This window comes from Prionailurus viverrinus, chromosome A1 (assembly GCF_022837055.1).
Source record: "Prionailurus viverrinus isolate Anna chromosome A1, UM_Priviv_1.0, whole genome shotgun sequence".
NCBI lineage: Eukaryota > Metazoa > Chordata > Mammalia > Carnivora > Felidae > Prionailurus > Prionailurus viverrinus.
Window position 1 is genome coordinate 5,957,416 of NC_062561.1, and position 22,426 is coordinate 5,979,841.

The window sequence follows — 22,426 nt, forward strand, 5'->3', positions numbered from 1 at the left end:
GTAAAAAGGCTATTAATGGTGTTCTCAGATCAGGCATTTCCAAGAGCCAGAAATATTCTAAAATAAATATTTACTGAGAACTCACTATTCAAATGATACTATACAATGTGACCATAAATTAGAAATCATATAAACTAAATACTGGTTAATTAAATCCCTTCTTCACACTGGGTACTGTGCTGAGTGTATTACAAATACATTATCTTATTCAGTCCTCCAAACAACCTTCTGAAGTAGTTGCTATCGACATGCCCGAATTACAGATGAGGAATCAAGGCCAGTAAAGTTACCTAAGAAGCCCATGGTGACGCTGCTGGTAAATAGTGAGACCAAGGTTCACTCCCAGGAAGTTTAACTCCGAAATTCTGCTTTTTATCATAATTTACATATTGCTTCCAATTAATTGAAAGATGGGAACTTATAATATTATTAAAAAAAACACTAATAGCAAAAATGATTACAAAAAAGTACCAATCAGAAGTCCCATCCTTCCAGGTACCATACGACTGTGGGAGTTAGTTGAGTTTTTCCAGCTGTCCTGAGGTATAACTGACAAATAATTGTGGGAGTTTTTAAAAACAATTTATACTTGTAAAGCTGCCACTGTCACTTAGAAGGCAACCAACTGTCCATTGGTAACCTGGCATCATTCCTGCCCCTTTCTGTTGTAGTGTAGGGGCTCATGACCTGAGGGTACATTTCTCCCTATCTCCCAGGATTCCAGTTTAGATTCTACCACCGAAAGGAACTTGCAGTAAAGAATTACAAGCTGCATCGTTGCCCTATTGGCAGCTGTGGGCAGATGCATGGGTTAGATGGGTATGAAATTTTGCAGCAGGCTCCAGATGCTTCCCTGTGGGTCCTCTGCCATAGGGAAGCAGCAGCATGGCCACCAGTGGCAGATGCCCAGGTTCCTGTGACTCCCTGAAAGCTAACTGAAAACTTGAGAGCTGACGCTTTCACTACCTGCCTCTCCAGCTCTTCTACTCTTTCATAAGCACATTAATAACCTGTATTAGGTCCGTTCGACTTGAAACCCATGATGCATTATCAATATTTTTAGCTAATTATACTTTTGAAGCTCCACATGGGTATCATGTCAACTACAGCTTATGGCTGAATTCACACTTTAACTCTGCACACGCTCTCCCTAGATCCACCTTCTTCAAAGTTCTTGTCACATACCCAGGCCCTGAAGGGGCCCTCACCTGCCCAAGCTCTTCGTTAAGATTGGACGTTCTGGCCATGGCATAGACGTTATTTCCTTCATAATGCATATCTTCATCCTGCAAGAAATGAGCAAAACAGCCAAGCCACGCAGTCAGAACTAAGCTCAAAACGTCTGCAGGTCAACTGGGCTGCCACTGGTCTTCTGACATGGCTGACATGAGAAAGAATTCAAGATGGAGTCTAGAATACTAAGAGAGTCTTGGGTGCTAGTTTCTCACACGCTTTGGCAGAGCTGATTCAGGACAGGCAATGCTACATAGAAACAAATATCAGTGTGTCCTTGGTTTGGTATTGGAAGACTTGGCTTCCAAATCCCGGCTCCGCCTCAGACGCTCCCACAGAGTGTCTGAGATCCTGAGTATGCTTTGCAGCTACTACATCTATAAAATGGGAGAGATAACACGATCTCACAGCGCCACTGTGAATTTTAAATGAGAATACACTTAAAAGCACTCTGTCTCATTTTGTGGTTGTTAAAAATAACACTACCCTTCAAGTGATGGTAATTCATTGATACAGGGAAGCATTTTAGTAGGACATCTAGCAAAAAATTTATTTCCACAAAAAAATCTTTTTAAATATAACTAAAAGTTGCAAATGCACAAAGTAGAAAATTTGCTCAGTCACATGATACTAAGTATCAATTTAAGTGAATGCATGGTTTTCACCTAAGAAATCTTTTCCTTAGTTTGAAGTCATTCTGGAATGGCTGTTTCTGTCACTCTTGCCAAGATACGTAAATCTATTGTAAGTCTACTGGACTCTACTGTTCTAGAATATCTTAAATTTTAATGCGCCATCTCTTTGCAGTTGCTACTAAGTCACTCCTCTTGAATCTTTCTTATCAGCTAGGAAAAAACATATTAAGAAACAGTGTCCTCAAGAGTGACACAGAGAGGCCCAGGCACTGCTGAGTCAGGCCGACCCTGATGTTTGGCTCTCCTGTCAGGAATGCAACTCACCCGTGCACCACGGTAGGAACTCAGGCACTCTGATTCTTAAAACCAAAGCCACAGGTCAAGAGAGAACTTGTTTTTAAACTTTCTGATTTTCATACTCACCCAGTTTATAAACAGGGCCTGAATATATTTCACAATTTCCAGAGTGACCAGCAGGCTAATGGGGATGAGATTGTGATACAAGATGATGAACACCAATATGTCAAATCCTAAGCTGTGGGAGCTGTAATCTGTGGAAGAAGATCAGAGGAATCATGTCACAGCTTCAGGCAATACCTCTATTCTTCTTTGCATTATTACGTTTTAAAATTGTGAAAATTTCTCCATGAAAATTATTAAGGGTAAAATTAAATGGACACATAAAGTAGTTTTATTATTTTTTAATATAGTTTATTGTCAGATTGGCTTCCATACAACACCCAGTGCTCATCCCAACAAATGCCCTCCTCAATGCCCATCACTCACTTTCCCCTCTCCCCCACCCCGGTCAACCCTTAGATTGTTCTCTGTATTTAAGAGTCTCTTATGGTTTGCCCCTTTCTCTCTCTGTAACTTTTTTTCCCCCTTTTCCTCCCCCATGGTCTTCTGTTAAGTTTCTCAAGATCCACATATGAGTGAAACATATGGTATCTGTCTTTCTCTGACTGACTTATTTCACTTAGCATAATACCCTCTAGTTCCATCCATGTTGTTGCAAATGGCCGGATTTCATTCTTTCTCATTGCCAAGCAGTATTCCATTGTATATATAAACCACATCTTCTTTATCCATTTGTCAGTTGATGGACATTTAGGGTCTTTCCATAATTTGGCTATTGTTGAAAGTGCTGCTATAAACATTGGGGTACACGTGCCCCTCTGCATCAGCACTCCTGTATCCCTTGGGTCAATTCCTAGCAGGGCTATTGCTAGGAAGGATAGTTCTATTTTTAATTTTTTGAGGAACCTCCACACTGTTTTCCAGAGCGGCTGCACCAGTTTGCATTCCCACCGACAGTACAAAAGGGTTCCTGTTCCTCCACATCCTCGCCAGTATCTATGATTTCCTGAATTGTTCATTTTAGCCACTCTGACCGGTGTGAGGTGGTATCTCAAAGTGTGGCTTTGATTTGTATTTCCCTGATGATGGGTGACACAGCATCTTTTCATGTGTCTGTTTGCCATCTGGAGTTAAGTCTCAGTTAAGCACCAACACTGCAATAGGGCTTGTGCCAAGCGTCAACATACAAGATCTAGCAAGAGACAGACCCTGCTCCCAGGGAGCTTTGGATGCAGCTTGAGAAAGGAAGATGTGTCAGGAATTACGACACAATGAAATCCATGATAGCGCCGAACACGAAGAGTTGCAACAACACAAAATGGAGGGCCCAGAAAGAGGGTGCACAAAAGAAGGTGAGCCCAGTTTTGAGGAAGGGAGTTTGTTAAATGGAGATGAAAGGAAGAGCATGAAGAGGACATTTTATTTAGGTGGAAGTACGTGGCTTGAAGACAAAGAGATAATTAATGATTTTTTAAACTTAAGAAATGAAGGAAAGTAAAGCCAAAAGGAAAAGAAAAAAATAAATATCATACTTTGTAAAACCTAGTGATGTACTCATTTTTAAAGAGGTACATGTATTTGAGAGAGTAATTTTCCAATAAAAGTTCAATCTAATTTCACAGAAATTTACTGAAAAATATACAGAAGGTATTCAGGAGACATATACAGACTGCTTTCTATAGGTCCTTCTGAAAACTTACATCTCAATCTTATGTATTAAATTTATATGTTGAGTTACAACTGAAAATAACTAAACAAATTGATTTGTCAGATTAATTAAGCACAAATATGTATACTGAGAGACAAAATTAAATAATTTTAAGTTAAAATTTTATATTCATTTTTCCTAAAAGGGAACACACCTGTAACTCAGAACGATCGTAGTTAAATCTAGATTTCTAAATTCCATCAACCTAAAGGTCAAGTTTAATTCAGTATCATAGCAATTCAAATTCTTATCACCTTGAGTTTACTAACTTTCCCTTATTTGCCATGATTACACTTTTATACTTACTATGCTACCTTATGGTCATAAATCATTCTTTTAGGAATACTAGAGGCAGATATTATTAGGACCGTTTTTTTGGACAGAGAAGTTGAGAAAAGATCTCTAGTGCTTTGTTAAATGTATTAATTACTGAAAATGCAGTGATAGTTTAATTACCCAATACCTTTCTCTTCTTTTAGACTAGAATATCTTGGGCAGAGTGATACAGTCCAGAGCCAATAACAGATTTTTATTCCAAATAAGCCAGTAACTTCCTCTGTGCTTTTTTTCATAAAACAAGGGGCTGGGCTGGAAAACAATAGAGTTCTGCTTCTAAATATAAAAATTATTTCTTTTACTTAAAAAATTAATTACTGAGTTCCTATTATGAAAAGGCACTGTTCTTGGAGTTAAAGATACAATGATTCCTGTCCTCAAAAATTCACAATCTAGCTGGAAGGATGGGGCAAACAATGATTATAAAACATGGAAATGGAATGATATCTATTAAGGACATCATTATAGAAGCCAAAGAGGCCTCCTAACTAAGAGAGGGAGATAAGATATAGGAAATGCTGCTGGAGAAGGTAATGCCTCTTCTTGGACTGAAATGAGAAGAGACAGGTATCCAGTCACGAAGAGACCAGAGGTGCATTGAGGCAGAAGGAACTGTAGACAAAAGGCCTAGGGATGCTGAAGCAACTGGTGGACGGAAGGATCACGAAACAGAACAAAAGTCAGTCTTCTGTGAATACAGACTAAGGATCAGATGATGGAGATAGGACCAGATATAAAAGTCCTGATGTGCCATGCTAATAGCCAGAGGATAAATAATTTCGGTTTTGCAAGACATACAGTCCCAGTTCCAACTACTCAACTCTGCTGTTGTAGCATTGAAAGTAATCACATGTAAGGGCATCTGGGTGGCTCAGTCAGTGAAGCATCTGACTTCGGCCCAGATCATGATCTCACGGTTCGTGGGCTCGAGCCCCCCGTCAGGCTCTCTGCTGACAGCTCACAGCCTGGAACCTGCTTTGGATTCTGTGTCTCCCTCTCTCTCTGCCCTTCCCCGACTCATGACCTGTCTCTCAAAAATAAACATACATTACGGGCGCCTGGGTGGCTTAGTCAGGTAAGCATCCGACTTTCGCTCAGGTCATGATCTCACAGTTTGTAGGTTCGAGCCCCACATCGGGCTCTGTGCTGACAGCTCAGAGCCTGGAGCCTGCTTTGGAATCTGTGTTTCCTTCTCTCTCTGCCCCTCCCCTGCTCATGCTGTGTTTCTCTCTGTCTCTCAAAAATAAATGTTAAAAAATAAAGAAAATAAATAAATAAGCATTAAAAATTTTTTTAAAAAAAGAAAGAAAGCAATCACATGTAATACATAAACAAATAAATATGGCTGTGTTCTGATAAAACTCTATTTACAAAAACTAACAATGGGCCATCAGGCAGTGGTCCACCAAGCCATTGTAAACAACAGGATACAGTGAAGCTACTGCATGCATTCATAACTACTTTTTACATACATCTTTCTGGAAACTGTATAAAGAATGAACCTGAGTGGAACTTGACTGAGGGCTGGGCAAACAGTTGGAGAACTGTGGCAGTAGTTCAGGGATGAAAAAGAGAGTGTGCACAGACAAAATATTGAAAAGGTGGAATCAATAAGACTTTGGAACTGATTGGAGGATGAAGGCCATGGGGATAGAAGTGGGGAAAAGAGGAGGAAGCGAGGAGGGGTGAGAGTGACATTCATGTTTCCAGCTTGGATGATGGTTGGATAGCAATACCTACAATTTACATGGAGAATACTGAAAAAAGACACTCATTTGGGGAAAAAAAAACTTGAATTTAGTTTTGTACATGATGTAAGAAGTCTACAAGATATCTGGAAAGCAATCTCCAGGCATCATTGAGTTAATAATTCATAGAGGTATCTGGGCTGGAGGCAAGCAGGTAGAAGAGAAATCAACTAATGGATGACAACTGAAATTATTAAAGCAAGTGAGCTCTCTTAGGATTTTCTTGGATAAAACAACCCCTAAGAAGCTGGTGAAGGCCATCCTACAGGAAAAAACATGCACACATAAATATATGACTAAAAGTTTCACAAAATTTTCAGGATTTATGGACCCAAGTTGAGGCATTCCTGGGGAACACAGGATCCTGCAAAACACCAGCATGTAAGAGACGGATCAAGTAAGGAACAGATGATTTGTTTGCTTGTTTGTTTTTAATCAGAAGAGAGTAGGACGCTTGGGTGGCTCAGTCTGTTAATCCTCCGACTCTTGGTTTCGGTTCAGGTCATGATCTCACGGTTCATGAGTTCAAGTCCTGCATCGGGCTCTGTGCTGACAGTGCAGAGCCTGCTTGAGATTCTCTCTCTCCCTCTCTCTCTCTGTCCCTTCCCCACTTGCTCTCTGTGTCTCTCAAAATAAATAAATAAACTTTAATAAAAAATAAAATAAAATTCAGAAGAGGGTGGCAGAAATCCAATTAAATTCCACTTAAATAACCATTGGGTTTCGCAATTAGGAATTGCCTTGAGCCACAATTCCAGTAGACTGGTTGAAATGGCTAGCAGATGGGAAGGGACCAAGAGGTAAGAAAATAGAAACAGTGAGGGTTGTGTCTCCTTCAAGAAGTCTGACGAAGAAGGCAAGAAAAGGTCATTTGTAGGGTATGCAAAATTTGACATTTTAGGGGCGCCTGGGTGGTGCAGTCGGTTAAGCGTCTGACTTCAGCCAGGTCACGATCTCACGGTCCGGGAGTTCGAGCCCCACGTCGGGCTCTGGGCTGATGGCTCAGAGCCTGGAGCCTGCTTCCGATTCTGTGTCTCCCTCTCTCTCTGCCCCTCCCCCGTTCATGCTCTGTCTCTCTCTGTCCCAAAAATAAATAAATGTTGAAAAAAAAAAAATTGACATTTTATCAACACCAAAATGTCAGTGACTTCTGTAAGAATTTATGTCTGTGTCAAAATAATATAACATTCACAGTCTTGGGTTAGGATAAATTAAACAAGCACATTTAAGTTGAGATTAATTTTTTGAAATCACTGAAAATCTAAAAGCTTGAGCTAAAAACCATACAAGTAACATTTAGAAACCAAGATTGCATAGGAATGAATCCATAGTTTTCTGATACAATCTACAAAGTCTGTATCTTAGCTTCTTTATTTTTAAGATGTTCCCAGACAGATCTGCTCAAGGGAAGTTAGAACAATTTAAAATCCTCAGTTGATAGATGAGAAAAGTAGAAAGATATGTGACGGTTAATTGTGAAAACATGGAAAGACATAAGCAAAAAAAAAAAAAAAAAAAAAAAAAAAAAAAGACTGAACTTTTAATGGCCAAGTATCAGTTTACATCTTTTACCAACCTTCTGGTCCCCTTCAGGGACCCTTGTCTTCATTTGGGGGGCATCATTCCTTGTATACAGAACACTGTACTAACCCCATAAGGTAGGTATTATCCCCATTTTCAAATGAGGGAAGCATTGCTCAGAGAAGTAAAAAGCCTTGTCCAAGTTCTCCTGGTGACTAAGTGACAAAGCCAAGGACAGAGGCCCTGTGTGTCTGCCTCACTGTCTCATTCCTCTGCCTTGACCCGTCTTCTCTCCTTTATTCTGGAATGCCAAGATTATGTGGCACTGGCAGAACAATCTTAAGAAGGAAACACTCTGTTTCTAAAACTCACTAATCCTCAGTGTCTCAAAAAACCAAAACAAACAACAAAAACTGTTCTAACTGTTCTACCAGTTAGAACAAGGGCCTTCCCTTTCAAATAAAAACATGGAAACAAGTGTTTAAAGTCACTTCAAAGCGTTACCACTCTTCAAATGGTAGCTTGTCAACACCCTCGGACACTTACCCTTCGTCCCGATGTACCAAATGTCTCCTCTATGCCCTTCCTTCCAGAGTATGGCTCCCACACAGCTCACCAAGGACATGGCCAGAAGCAGCAGGAACAATACCAGGATCTGCACGTTGGTCACCTTCTCAACAGTCGATCTCTTGAGAGGCAATTTGATGGAATTCTGCACCATAGCGAATGCATACACACCAAAGAGAATGAAAAACAATCAAAGGAATTATAATGTATGAATATTTTTATGGTAAGAGGAGGTCAAAAATCCCAACAGTTGAAAAGGAGAATATGGTTTTTGCCAAGTAAGTACCAACTCTGAAAGCACCATGTTGTTGAATGATGTGGCTTTCCCACTTCAGTCCTTGAAGCATCTTCTACTTATTCACAGAGAACATATTCACACAGCGGACCTACCACCACACAGTTCTAGGGTTTTTTAAAAAAGCAAATGTGGGAAATCACACAGTCTAGGTGATCTTCTGTACAGATAAAAGAAAAAAAAGACTGTACTAATTTATTGGCTTTACTATTTATAGTTATTGAATTATTTCTGGTTTGAAAACCATGGAAAGATACCTTTTATCTGAGTCTGTTGGGGAAATATTCAAGATTTTACCAGTACAGGGACACCTGGGTGGCTCAGCCGGTTAAGGGTCCAACTTCAGCTCAGGTCATGCATGATCTTGCAGTTTTCACGGGTTTGAGCCCCGCATCAGGGTTTGTGCTGACAGCTCAGAGCCTGGAGGCTGCTTCAGATTCTGTGTTTCCCTCTTACTCTGTCCCTCCCCACTCGTGCTCTGTCTCTCTCTCAAAAATAAACATTAAAAACAAAATGTTTAAAGATTTTAACAGTACAATAATTATTCTAACACATGCTTATTTTAGGGACACCAAAGCTCTGGGTTAGGGATACAGGAGAGCTTCAAGTAATAACTTTCTATTAGCATTTCAAATTTACCCATAAATTTCTGATAATTGTCTGCATAGGTCTATTAAAATATTGACAAATAAATGTATATTTAACTTTCTTATAACATGTATAATTAGCAAGCATATAAACAGATATAGGTATTTAACTTTGCAACCATACTTTGCCAGATTAAATTTACCATTTCTACATATTTTTTTAAGTAGGTTTCACACCCAGTTTAGAGCCCAGCATAGGGCTTGATCTCACAACCCCGAGATCAAGACCTGAGCTCAGATCACTAGTCAGACTCTTAAATGACTGAGCCACACTGGTGCCCCTACATTTTTTTAAGTGTGGAAGCATAAATCCTCAAAGTCTATTAGTTATGAAAATTTGAGTTAGTAATCTAAATTACTCAGCTTTTTTACAAAGCACAGGAATAAAAATTGAAATCCTAGTTTTAACTGCATTAAGCATATTATTAGAGAACGTCCGTGCATATATGTGTACGTACTATAATTTATATAATATATACATTTATGTATAATATCTCCAAAGCAATCATGTCATTCCTTCTCTTTTTTTAACTGGTATAAGTAATGTCTTCAAATGCTATACAATATAGAATAGTTTTCAGCTAAGCGTGTTGTGCTTAAAACCTTTCAGTAAGGAAATATTTACACTTACTAGTTCTTTCTTTCCTGAAGTTATGAAAAGGCCCACTTTGAAATTTTTGTTATTCTGAAATGACCCAATCAGCATGTATAATAAGCAATGATTTACACCCACAAAATAATGTGGAATAGTAGGATGCACCTTCTCATGAGCTGCTGCACAGACTAGCCACACAGGGGAGATAATGGGACAGGCTCCTTAAATCAACAGTAGGCATTTAAATTTGAGATTGAATGTTGTATCACCAGCTATACAATTAAGTGATAACAGCACGATCATTTGAAGACAACTGAAGTCAGAAGGGTGTAGCGTTTGAGAGTTGTGCATTTTACAGTTGAATCACAGGTCACGATTATGTGGGTCTATGTTGCCCTTGGTTCACTGTCCAGATACAAACTTCTAATTGTGGGTAGACCGTGTCTATATCGCCATCTTCGTCCAGAGTTTTTAGTATACAGAGTGTAAGGAAAACTTACACATTAACGCACTAGTGCAGGGTGTAATCCCAGGGCAGGAAGAATGAGAGGAAAAAGAAAAGTGAGACAAGAAATCAGGAAGCAAAGAGAGAGTGGAATGTTACTGACCAGTCATAGCTTTGCAAGAAAATGTACGTAGGGCCCCAGTCACAAGGGCCCCAACTTTCCTCGGACTAGTCTGTCACCATTCCGTGCCTTCTTGCTCTGCCATTACCCTACAGTCACACTGAGCAGCGCTCCCCAAATGGCCCTTGGACACATGCAAGTCTTGGTCTAGCGCTCTCCCACCTACCGCGCCTTCATTCTGAACCTCCCCACACCCTTGAAACTTTCATCTGCTCTGGAAGCTAAGCAGGTCTCGGTTTACTTACATCGTTCTTCCCCACAACAGCCTCAATGTCAGGTTGGATGGAGCTCCTATATAAACACACAGCGTCCTACACTTAACCTGCCTTAGTGACCTCTGGCTATTACGTTACCTTGATGGTCTTCCTTCACAGACCACAGGTAAGTCGAGGGCAGGAAACAGGCCTTGTGCCCTACTATACCCCACGGTCTTAGCACAGTGTCTGGCATTACACAGGTGCCAAAGAGATACTTGTGCAAGCAACAGTCAAAGCCAAATGTTATATTTTAGCAGATGGAATAACGGGTGGACTTACTGTCAAAGTATTAAGGATAAGAAATGTGCAAAACATTCCTAGTCCAAAACAGGTGTTTTTTTTTTAATTTTTTTTCAATGTTTTTTATTTATTTTTGGGACAGAGAGAGACAGAGCATGAACGGGGGAGGGGCAGAGAGAGAGGGAGACACAGAATCGGAAACAGGCTCCAGGCTCCGAGCCATCAGCCCAGAGCCTGACGCGGGGCTCGAACTCACGGACCGCGAGATCGTGACCTGGCTGAAGTCGGACGCTTAACCGACTGCGCCACCCAGGCGCCCCCAAAACAGGTGTTTTGAAGGATGTCCTGAAGGGACAAACTGAAGGGTTCTCGAAAGACAGTGATTGGGAAGAATGTTATGTAAGAGTAATAACTTACACAGAACTTCCAATGTCATTTTGGCCAAAATAATCTTACCACTAATGGGAGCCATGTAGACTAAAATGAAATATGGACCTCCCTTCAAACTTCAGGTTAGTAAACAGAAATGAGCCTCCTAAATTCAAGAGATATATAATGCTAACCCCCCTCACCTCATAAAAAAGGGAAAAATCTAGAGGCAATACAGTCATCACAAATTATTTTACCTGCATGAATTTGGTCTCAGATCCAGTGTAAACAACTATGCCAAGGATCCACTGGGTATTTTTAAGTTGTGTACCTCTTAGCAAGACCTGATCAGGCCCTACTGCAACAGGGCTAAAAATAAAGAGCATGTATACATTACCAAAAAGTTTTTTCTTTTCTTTTCACAAAGTGAAGCAAGCCTAGGCTTTCATCTTATACATATTTCTTTTTTGTCGAGTTCAACTTTGGGGGGAAACAGCAACAAAAACAAATGTGTCTTCATACAAGGAGCATGGGGAAAAAATGGTTTTATCATCCATTTCTCACTAACCTAAACGTAAGTTGATTAAAAGTTCTAGAGAAATAATACCTCTCATACCTAGGGTGACTATGAAACTTAATGTCAAGGAAGACTGGGCAGAGGAATAAATACTTGTGTATTACCAATTTGATTTTCTATAGAAAAGATTACATGGGGTCATTCAGAGCACACAAAGCAACCTTGGTTTGCCATATTTTCCTGTCCTCCTCCCCTCTGGCACTGGGCTGACTCACTCACTATATAAAAAAATGCTTCCCGGGCGCCTGGGTGACTCAGTCAGTTGAGCATCAGGCTTAGGCTCAGGACATGATCTCACGGTTCCTGAGTTTGAGCCCCGCGTTGGATTCTGTGCTGACAGCTCAGAGCCTGGAGCCTGCTTCGGATTCTGTGTCTCCCTCTCTCTGTCCCTCCCCAACTTGTGTTTGTTCGTTCTCTCTCTCTCTCTCTCTCTCTCTCTCAAAAATAAATAAACATGAAAAACAATGCTTCCATAAAAGTCTTAAGTGGAAGCTAAGCAGAAGTGGAGCAGAAATTAGGGAAAATCCTTCATCATTATCAAACTGAATTCCTAGTGGCTTCTCTTCTTGGATGACTTTCGAGACTTTGTTCTTCCCGCTAACTTAGCCCAAGGGATGTGCCAAGTACTTCTACGCAAAGGGAACTTAGACCTGACTTCTCTAGCCCATCTACAGGTATACCAATTTAAAAAATGCCATATAGGGGTGCCTGGGTGGCTCAGTCGGTTGAGCAACCGACTTCGGCTCAGGTCATGATCTCACGGTTTGTGAGTTCGAGCCCTGCGTCAGGCTCTGTGCTGATGGCTCAGAGCCTGGAGCCTGCTTTGGATTCTGTGGGTCTCTCTCTCTCTGTCCCTCTCCCACTCATGCTCTGTCTGTCTCTGTGTCAGAAATAAATAAACGTTAAAAAAATTTTTTTAAACGCCATACATTTTCCTCCCATATTTAAGAACCTTTTTAACAGTATATTGATGCCTCCGGTATTTCAAAATCAAGTAAAAAAATGAAAAAACTATTAAACTGAGAGAACAAAAATGGCCATATTTTATGTTCCATTTAAAAAAAATGTTCAATAAGAGAAAAACGATACCTTTTACCATTTAGATACAAGGTTCCAATGAAGGTATTGAAATGACGATTGGGTCCTTCACATTCTATTTTTCCAGAGAGGCTTGACAATTGTTCTGTTTGCATTTCAGCTGTTTCTAACAAAGCCTGTAAAATAAAGTCAAAGTAAAATTAATATAAAACTTTAATGGCAAAGTTCAGTGTCCTAGTAGTTAATAAAATTATGAAAATGAGGGTCCAAAATGTATTGCACTTACCAGACAACAAATAAGGTACCTCAAACTTTAACATAAAGTTTGTTAGAAAATTTTGCCGTATGAGTATTTTGCAAATATTTTTAATAAGGTTCAAAGAGGTAGTAGGAAAGTCAAATTTTCATCATCTCTACATGAAAATAACATTTTTGAAAAGTGTAGTGACTTTAACCAAACATCATGGCATGTTTGATACATTTATAGCTGTAGCTGATGAGGCTGATATCTGGACCACACTTAGAGTAGCAAGGATCTAGAATAATGGCTCCAAACTTTTACATACATCAGATGCACCTGCAAGTCTTGTTGAAACACAGATTGCTGAGATTCACCCCCAGGGGGTCTTTTTGTTTGTTTGTTTTTATTCAGTAGGTCTGAGGTGGAGAGCTAGGATTTGCATTTCCCAAAGGATGCTGATGATGCTGGTCTAGAGAGCATGCCCGGAGAAACACCGATCTAGAGAATGTCTCATTGCAATAAGCAGACCTCAGCTTTACAGAGAGGAAAAGATCATCTTCAGGAGAACAAGAATCAAATTGCCATCTGTCTTTTTTTAACAGCAATACGAGACACAGGAAGAGAGTGAATTTTTATTTTTAATTATCTAAATAAAAGACCTTTAAATTCAGAATGTTATATCTTTCCAAATATCAAACAAATGTGAAAGTTTAACGCAAATATTCTCAGGCACGCAAATGTCTTAGAAGTTTTGACGCTCAGAAACCTACATCAAAACAGTTTGGAATGCACTTCTGTTAAAAAAAAAAAGATGCCTTAACAAAAATATGAGAGCAAGTTACCAACTGGGAGAAAGCTTTGATGACACGTATAACTGACAAAGAATTGGCATAAAAAATATGGGGGATGGGGCGCCTGGGTGGCGCAGTCAGTTAAGCGTCCGACTTCAGCCAGGTCAGGATCTCGCGGTCCGTGAGTTCGAGCCCCGCATCGGGCTCTGGGCTGATGGCTGGGAGCCTGGAGCCTGTTTCCGATTCTGTGTCTCCCTCTCTCTCTGCCCCTCCCCCGTTCATGCTCTGTCTCTCTCTGTCCCAAAAATAAATAAACGTTGAAAAAAAAAATATGGGGAAACCCAAGTGGCTCAGTCAGTGGAGCATCCAACTTCAGCTCAGGTCATGATCTCACATTTCCTGAGTTCAAGCCCCACGTCGGACTCGCTGTCAGTGCAGAGGCCGCTTCAGATCCTCTCTCTCCCTCTCTCTGCTCCTCCCCTGCTCATGCTCTCTCTCAAAAATAAATAAAACATTTAAAAATTTTTAAATATTTAAAGAAGTCCTATAAACCAATAAAAAGTACAAATATCCCAATAGAAAGATGAATAAACAACATGAACAAATATTTCTCAGAAAAAGAAAATATGTATCACCAATAAGCTCAAAAGCAGATGCTCAAGAATGATATATTAATGAATTTAAAAAGAAAAAGTAGGGGTGCCTGGATGGCTCAGTCGGTTAAGTGTCTGACTTTGGCTCATGTCATGATCTCACGGTTCATGGGTTCAAGCCCCGCATCAGCTCTGTGCTGACAGCTCAGAGCCTGGAGCCTGCTTCGGATTCTGTGTCTCCCTCTCTCTCTCTCTCTCTGCCCTTCCCCCACTCATGCTCGGTCTCTTTCTCTCAAAAATAAACAAACATTAAAAGACATTAAAAAGAAAAAAATTGTATCAATTGAGGCTGAGAAAATTAGTAAAAAGTTTAATATGCATTCTAGAAAAATAAAATTCTTAGCAAAACTTTGCAAGGTTGGTGGTTATTTACCAGAATGAAATGCAACTACCCACACTTAACTATAAAATGTTAAAGCATTTCCATGTTAGGAACGAGAAGAGACTGGGTTCTAGCAGAGTTTCTGGGTATTGCCATAAGATGGGGGGTGGGACGGTAAGAAATTAGATATGATTATTGGAAAGTAAACAACAAAAATAACCTAATTTCTAAAGAAAGAATTTATCACCCACAAAATCCTGTCTGCTTGACCTAAAAATTGTAGAAATGTGTAGGAATACTTAGTAAGGTGTTTGGATTTAAGATCAATAAACAGAAATAACTGTAGATGTATCATAATTAAGCCGTTACCCATAGAGGGCAACTGTCTAGTAAAGCCTCTATAGGCAACTCTATAAAGGTTTTTGTGTGAACATAGGTTTCTACCTCTCTGGAATAGTGCAATTACTGGGTCATATAATAGTTGTGTGTTCAATTTTATACAAAACTGCCAAAATGTTTTCCCAAGTGGCTATGCCATTTTATATTCCCACCTGCAATGTATGAATAATCCAGTTTCTCCACATCCTCACCTGCGTTTGGTGTTGGAACTATTTTAAATTTTGACCATTCTGACAGGTGTGTGGTGATACTTCGACTCTGATTTTAATTTGCATTTCCCTAATGGTTAATGATGTAGAAAATGTCTTCATGTGCTTTATTTTCCATTTTTATATCCTATTCTATGAAATGTCTCTGTCTCTTTTGCCCATTTTCTAAGTGAATTGGTTTGGAGGTTTTGTTTGCTTGTTTTTGTGTGTTTATTTTGTTTTTTTATGTAGAGTTTTGAGAGTTCTTTATATATTCCAGATATCAGTCCTTTGTCAGACATGTGGTTTGCAAATATTTTCTCCTAGTTTTCAGCTTGTCTCTTCATCCTCAAAAGCAAAAGCTGTTCATTTTGATGAGGTCCAATTTATCATTTTTTCCTTTTATGGATCACATTTTTTGCATTGATTCTGAGAAATCTTGGCCTACTACAGATCCTAAAGATTTTTTTTTCCAATTCTTTCCCCTGAAAGTTGTATCATTTTACATTTTACATTTAAGTCATGACAAATTATTAATTTTTGTATAAAGTGTGATTTAGGTCAAGGGTTTATTTGAGGTTATTGTTTTGTTTTGTTTTGCCTGTGAATGTACAAGTGCTCCAGAACCATTTGTTGAAAATGTTACCTTTTCTCCAAAGAATTGCTTTTGCACCTTTGACAAAATCGTTTGGGCATATTTGTATGGATCTATTTCTGGGTTTTCTATTCTGTTGCACTGAGCTATGTGTCTATCCCTTTACCAAAACCACACACTCTTGATTACTGTCGTAGAATGTCTTGAAATCTTATTCCTTCCATTTTGTGCTGCTTTCTCGAAATTGTTTTAGTTATTACAGTTCATTTGCCTTTCTGTAAATATTTCAGGATAACCTCATCCATATCTACAAAAGATCTTGCTGGGATTTTCCTACGAGTTCCATTAAACTGGTATGTCAATTTGGGGAGAATTAGTATCCCTTACTGTGTTGAGCCGTCCAATCCATGAACACTGTTTATCTCTCCATTTATCTAGATCTTCTTTAATTTCTTTCATCAACATTGTAATGAAATTTTCAGCATACAGACCCTGTCTATATTGTTAGATTTATACCTAATTCACATTTTGAGTGCTTATAAATGGTATTGTATTTTTAAATTTCAGGGTCCACAGGTTTATTGCCACTATACAGAAATGAAAGTGCTTTGTGTTTATCTGGTATCCTGCATCCTTGCCAAAAACACATTATTTCATTTTATTTTAGATTCCTTGGAAATCTAGGTAGACAACTTTTTTTATGTAGACAACTATGTCAAAATCAAATACAGTCTTATTACTTCCCTTCCAATGTGTATGCCTCTTTACTGCACTTTCTACTGCTTCCAATGCTATGTGAGTAAGAGTAATGTCAGCAGATATCCTTGCCTTGTTCCCATCTGGGGTGGGGGTGGGGGGAATGCATTTAGTCTTTTACCACTTACATTTCATTACATATATTTTAATAGTAGCTCTAAGTTTTTGTAGATGTTCTGTACCAAGTTGAGAATGTTCCCCTCTATTCCTACATTTCCCTAATTTTTCTCATTGACATTCAATTTTGTCAGATGCTTTTCCTGCATTTATTGATATTACCATGTGATTTTTCTTCTTTAACCTAAAATGGTGGATTACATGGATGGATTTCCAATTATTAAATGCACCTTGAATATATGGAATAAACCTTTATATTTCTTTTCCTATAGTTCTGAATTCTATTTACTAGTACTTTTAAAGAATTTTGGTGTCAGTACCCTTGAGGGATATTGAAACATTTTTTTTTCCCACTGTCTTTGTCTGGTTTGGGTATCAGGGTAATAATAACAGCTTCACAAAATGATTTGGGAAGGGTTTCCTCCTTTTCTGTTTTCTGGAGGAGACTATATATAATTGATGTTCATTTTTCATTGCATGTTTGTTAGGATATTCCACTGAAACCACCAGGGCCTTGAGATTTCTTTTGGGGGCATTTTTAAATTATGAATTCAATTTCCTTAGAAGTTATCAGGCTATTCAATTTATCTTTTTAAGTGTTTGTAGGTTTTTCTGTTATGTTTGCCACAATTTCTAGCTTTATTCTCCTATGGGTGGAGAACACGTTCTCCGTGGCTTCAATTTTTTTCATTTTTATGAGGCTTGTTTGATGACACAGGTATTCTGTATCTTGGTGTACGTTCTTTGAGCACCAAAAAGAGTAGGTCTTTCTTTTGTTGGGTATTGTTGAATGCTGTATAAATATCAAATAGATCCTGTTGGTTGATGGCATTTAGTTCTGTATCTTTGAGAATTCTCTGTCTGGTTGTTCTGTCAATTAATGAGACAGGGTCGCTGAAGTCTCCTACTAAAAATGTGGATATGCATATTTATCCTTTAAGTTCTAGCAATTTTAGCTTCACATATTTGCAGCTCTGTATTTTGATGCATACACATTAACACTGCTATATCTTATTGGTGGATCGACTCTCTTGTCATTACATAATAAAAAAATGTTCCCTTCTATCTCTGGCAGTTTCATTTGCTCCGATGTCTACTTGATATGCTATTAATAAAGCCACTCCTGACTTATCTTTACATGACATATCTTTTTCTATCTTTTACTTTTAACCTGCCTATACCATTATAATTAAAGTGAGTTTTGTATAGAAAACTTATATCATCCAGCATATGCTTGGATCATGTTTTTAATCCATTAGATAATATTCTAATCCAATATTTCAGGGCATTTAATATAATTATTGATTTTGTTTGTTTTTTTCTGATTTTGCTTTATTGTTTTTTCTTTCTCCTGCTTTCCTTTGGGTTACTTGAACATTTTTTTAGAATTTCATTTTGATTTGATTGTTTTTTAGTATATTCCTCAGTGTATAACTATTGTAGTGGTTATTCCAGGCATTACATTATTTATGTATAACTGCTCACAGTTTGTGTCATCTTACAAGTTTAAACAAAATATAGAAGCCTTGCTTCCTTTTGTGTCTCTTTACCCTCCTCTGTTACATACCTTATATATTTTCTTTCATACATTTACAACCACATCAGGTAACTTTATAATTTTTGTTTCAACCATCAAACATAATTTAGAAAGCTGAAGAGAAAAGAGGCGTATTGTATTTGGCCTTATTTTTGCTTATCATGTTCTTTATTCCTTGTTTCTTATGTTCCTTTTTTATGGTTTCCTTCCTTCAGCCATTCTTTACAGTACGTCTTGTGGCAACAAACTGTTATTTTTTTCCTTCAATTGGGAATGTTTTAATTCTCTCTTCATTCTTGAAAAATATTTTTGCTCCATACATGATTCTGGACTGACAGTTCTTCCCTATCAGCATTTTTTAAATGTTATGCCCCTTCCTTCTGACCTCCATGGGTCTTTTTTAAAATTTTTTAATGTTTATTTTAGAGAGAGAGAGAGACAGACAGAGCATGAGTGGGGGAGGGGCAGAAAGACAGAGGGAGACACAGAATTGGAAGCAGGCTCCAGGCTCTGAGCTGTCAGCATAGAGCCCGACGCGGGGCTCAAACTCACGGACCGTGAGATCATGACCTGAGCCAAAGTTGGATGCCTAACCGACTGAGCCACCCAGGCTCCCCTGACCTCCATGGGTCTTAGTAAGAGATCCGCTTTTCTACAAATGGTCTTTCCCCTATAGGGAGTTATCTTTTTTCTCTCAACTACTTTAAAATATTTTTTGTTTTCAGAAGTTTGATTATAACGTGTCTTTGTATGGATTTCTTTGGGTTTACCCTTTTTGGTTCACTCAGCTTCTTAAATTTATAGCTTGTTTACGTTTTTTTGGCAAATTTGTGAAGTTTTAGCCACTGTTTCTTCTGACAGTTTTTCAGCTCCACCATCTTTTCCGTTCCAGTAGCTCATGTCATGAATGTTAGCTCTTCGGTTATATTCCCACAGGTCGCTGAGGCTCTGTTCATTTTTTTTCTCAGCCTATTATCTCTGTTATTCAAGCTGGGCAATTTCTATTGCTTTATCTTTCAGTTCATGGATTCTTTCCTCTGTCCCTTCTATTCTGCTGTTGAGTTCATCACTTAGAGTTTTTAATGCCTTAAGTACTTTTTGTACTTTTCAGTTCTAAAATTTCCATTGGGTCATCTGTTTCTTTGCTGAGATTTTGTTTCTTTGCTGAGACTTTTTATATGTTCCTATTTGTTTCAAGAATGTTTGTAGTTGCTCATTGGAGTTTTTTTTTTTTCCAACAGATCCTTTAAAATCGCTTCCAGATAATTCTAACATCTCGTTATCTTGGTGTTGGCATTAGCTGTCGTCTTTTCAAGGAGTTTGAGATCCTCCTGGTTTTTGGCATAATAAGTGACTTTTTATTGGAATCTGGACATTTGGGGTATTATAAGATCTGGATATCATTTAAGCTTTCTGTGTTAGGTGGCTTCCTTTGACACCACTCTGACAGAGGAAGGTGTTGCCTCATTACTGCAAGATGGGGGTAGAAGGACAAGTTGCACACTTGGCCTCTGTTGACAGCCAAATGGGGAGGCCCCTTGTTACAGCTGGACAGGAGTGGGAGTTCTGGCTGCCCTGTCGCCTCCATCATTGAAAAGATTGGAACACCTTATTACTGATGTCCATGTCATCTCCACTGACACTGTGGAAAGAGGAGAGGGCCTTACTGCCACCCTTATTACAAAATCAAAGTCTTAGCTTCCTACTTGGTTTCTCTGACATCATCTTTGTGGCGGAGTTGGGTGCCTCATTTCAGCATGGTAACGGTGGAAGTCAAGGCTCTACATTCAACCTTTGCTGGCAGAGGTGGGAATGGGACCATATTTTCACTCCGTGTCTGGCTGGGGTAGAGTGGCCATTGTCAAAGTTTTTGTCTTACTCTCTGCCCTTTTCCCAGTCCTTTGACTAGAGAAAGGAGGCTTTTGTTGGACCATCCTTTTTTTGGGTCTGTGTCCATTGGTTTTTCTGGGTTTTTGGTTTCTTCAGTCCCAAACCTGGTATATACAAGGCAAAAGGAAAACCCAGGGAACTCACCACCATGTTGTTCCATGGGTTCTAAGGTCCCACAATCTACCTTCTTCTGTCACTCTTTCCATGTTTTTCAATGACACTTTCAATGTCTCCTTATAATTGTTTTCTACATAATGTCCAAACTTTTTAGTTGTACTTAGCAGGAAAATAGAAGAAAACATGTCTACTTCATTTCTCCTGAAACAGAAGTCTATAATTGCATTTTTAAAATTCAAGAAGGTACCACCAAACTATCACAACAATTAGTACTGGGGATAAAGATGGGATTTAGAAGATAGAGAAGGTTTAATAGACTGCCTAGGTTTCTGTACTGTTTGTATTATTTTTACAAAGATGATGTATTACTTTAATAAATCCTAAATACATATTTTTCACTTTCAATCACACTAAAGTTTGCAAAAAAGATTAGCAGACATGTAAATATTCAAATGTAAAATCAGGGGCTTCCTTTCTGAAGCCAAGTGATAAAGCAAAGACTCAATTATTTTATTTATTTTTATTTTTTATTTTTTGAGAGGAAGAGAGAGAGCACATGAACAGGGGAGAGGGATACAGAATCTTAAGCAGGCTCCACACTCCTCACAGATCCCGACACGGGGCTCAATCCTACAACCCTGGGATCATGACCTGGGCCAAAACCAAGAGCTGGACACTCAACTGACTGAGCCACTCAGGCACCCAAGACTCAATGATCTTAAAGATCAATGTCTTTTTTCCATTAATAGGAAGTTAATTGGAAAACTATCTCCTTCCATTCATAATCACAAGTTACTCTGAAATTCAAATGATAGTTTAAAAAGCAGTGTTATATAAGATCACTCAGAGCTCATTTAGATTAATAATTATGATATTTATCATGAAGATAGTTATATTACCAAAGCACTAACAAAAATATCCTCAAAAGAGCATGCTCAAAGGTATGTTATCCTTTATGACCTGAATTTTATAGGACACTTTTTTCTTACCTAGTTCCTACTTGTTTTTTTTAAAGTACCCTGTAAATAACTCCTGAGGACTCATTACATCTACACCAGAGTAGTGAGATACTTTTCTTCATGAAAAATAAATAATTGGCACCTGACAAAACTTGACATTGTGAGCTTAAGCATAAAATCAGGATTTAAAAAGGTGTCTTTACCTGCCGTATTTTTAGGTTTGTCTCCCCATCCAGATTAGATGTTGCAACATAACATGTTGCCTCAGGTTCACTAAGGAAAATAAAGCAAATAACTTGAATGAATATCTGTCAAAAAAACTAATTTCCCAATAATATGAACAATGAAATGGGACCTACATCAACAGCTCTGTTTCTTCAAAACCGAAAAGACCACAGTTACTTTTCCGGGAGATATTAAGTCTGATACCACCAGCCTAAAATTCACCCTGTAGTAGAGAACTTTCTACCCTTCAAAAGCTGTGTGATTACTCTTTACTCTCAGAAAGAGACATGGCTGACGGTGAACAGAGTATGTTATATAGGCCAGAACAGACCAGCATCACAACGAGGTCAAACTTAAAATTCTGTTCTTTTCTAAAATGTGTCCGTGGTAGTTCCCAAGAGCTCAGGCTCTATGGCCTTTATAATGAGGGTAAATCTTTAGGATAACTCTGGACAGAGCTGAAGTCCTCAAACACTACACTTGGGCTTCTCCATTTCTATCTGACCTCACCAGTGAAGAAATTAACACTGAATTAACAAACATTTGTCTTGCCAGATTTTACTCCATGTCAAATGCAACTCACTCATGAAAATTAATTATTTGGGGAGGCGGGGAGTGCCACAAAGAATAACAAAAATTGTCATTAAAGTCTTGATTTCAGTCTTATCTCTTTTGACTGTATCTCATTCACAGCAGTATCAAGTTTAAAATAAAACAATCTATGAATTTTGCCAGCCAAGACCATATACCCCAAAATAAAAACAGATCTTCATTAAGGATGTCAGTGATATAACAAAGTAAGAACTTCCAAAAACTTTCTCCTCTATAAAACAATGAGATAACTGACAAAAATTATCAGAATCAAGTTTTTCACAACTCTGAAA

The 22,426-nt window shown here is 38.6% G+C and overlaps 1 protein-coding gene across 7 annotated transcripts in view; it reads right to left on the reverse strand.

Moving 5' to 3' along the window:
* Window positions 1-22,426, reverse strand: part of LOC125175992 (phospholipid-transporting ATPase IB-like) — a 212,694-nt gene that overhangs the window by 142,827 nt on the left and 47,441 nt on the right. For all 7 annotated transcript variants that reach the window (XM_047876704.1, XM_047876721.1, XM_047876739.1 and 4 more), the window contains 6 exons: window positions 21,521-21,590; window positions 12,804-12,928; window positions 11,395-11,506; window positions 8,088-8,253; window positions 2,292-2,419; window positions 1,209-1,286 (listed from right to left, as the gene is read on the reverse strand). In XM_047876704.1, coding sequence (XP_047732660.1) covers window positions 1,209-1,286; window positions 2,292-2,419; window positions 8,088-8,253; window positions 11,395-11,506; window positions 12,804-12,928; window positions 21,521-21,590 — 679 coding nt within the window. The remainder of the gene's footprint in view (window positions 1-1,208; window positions 1,287-2,291; window positions 2,420-8,087; window positions 8,254-11,394; window positions 11,507-12,803; window positions 12,929-21,520; window positions 21,591-22,426) is intronic.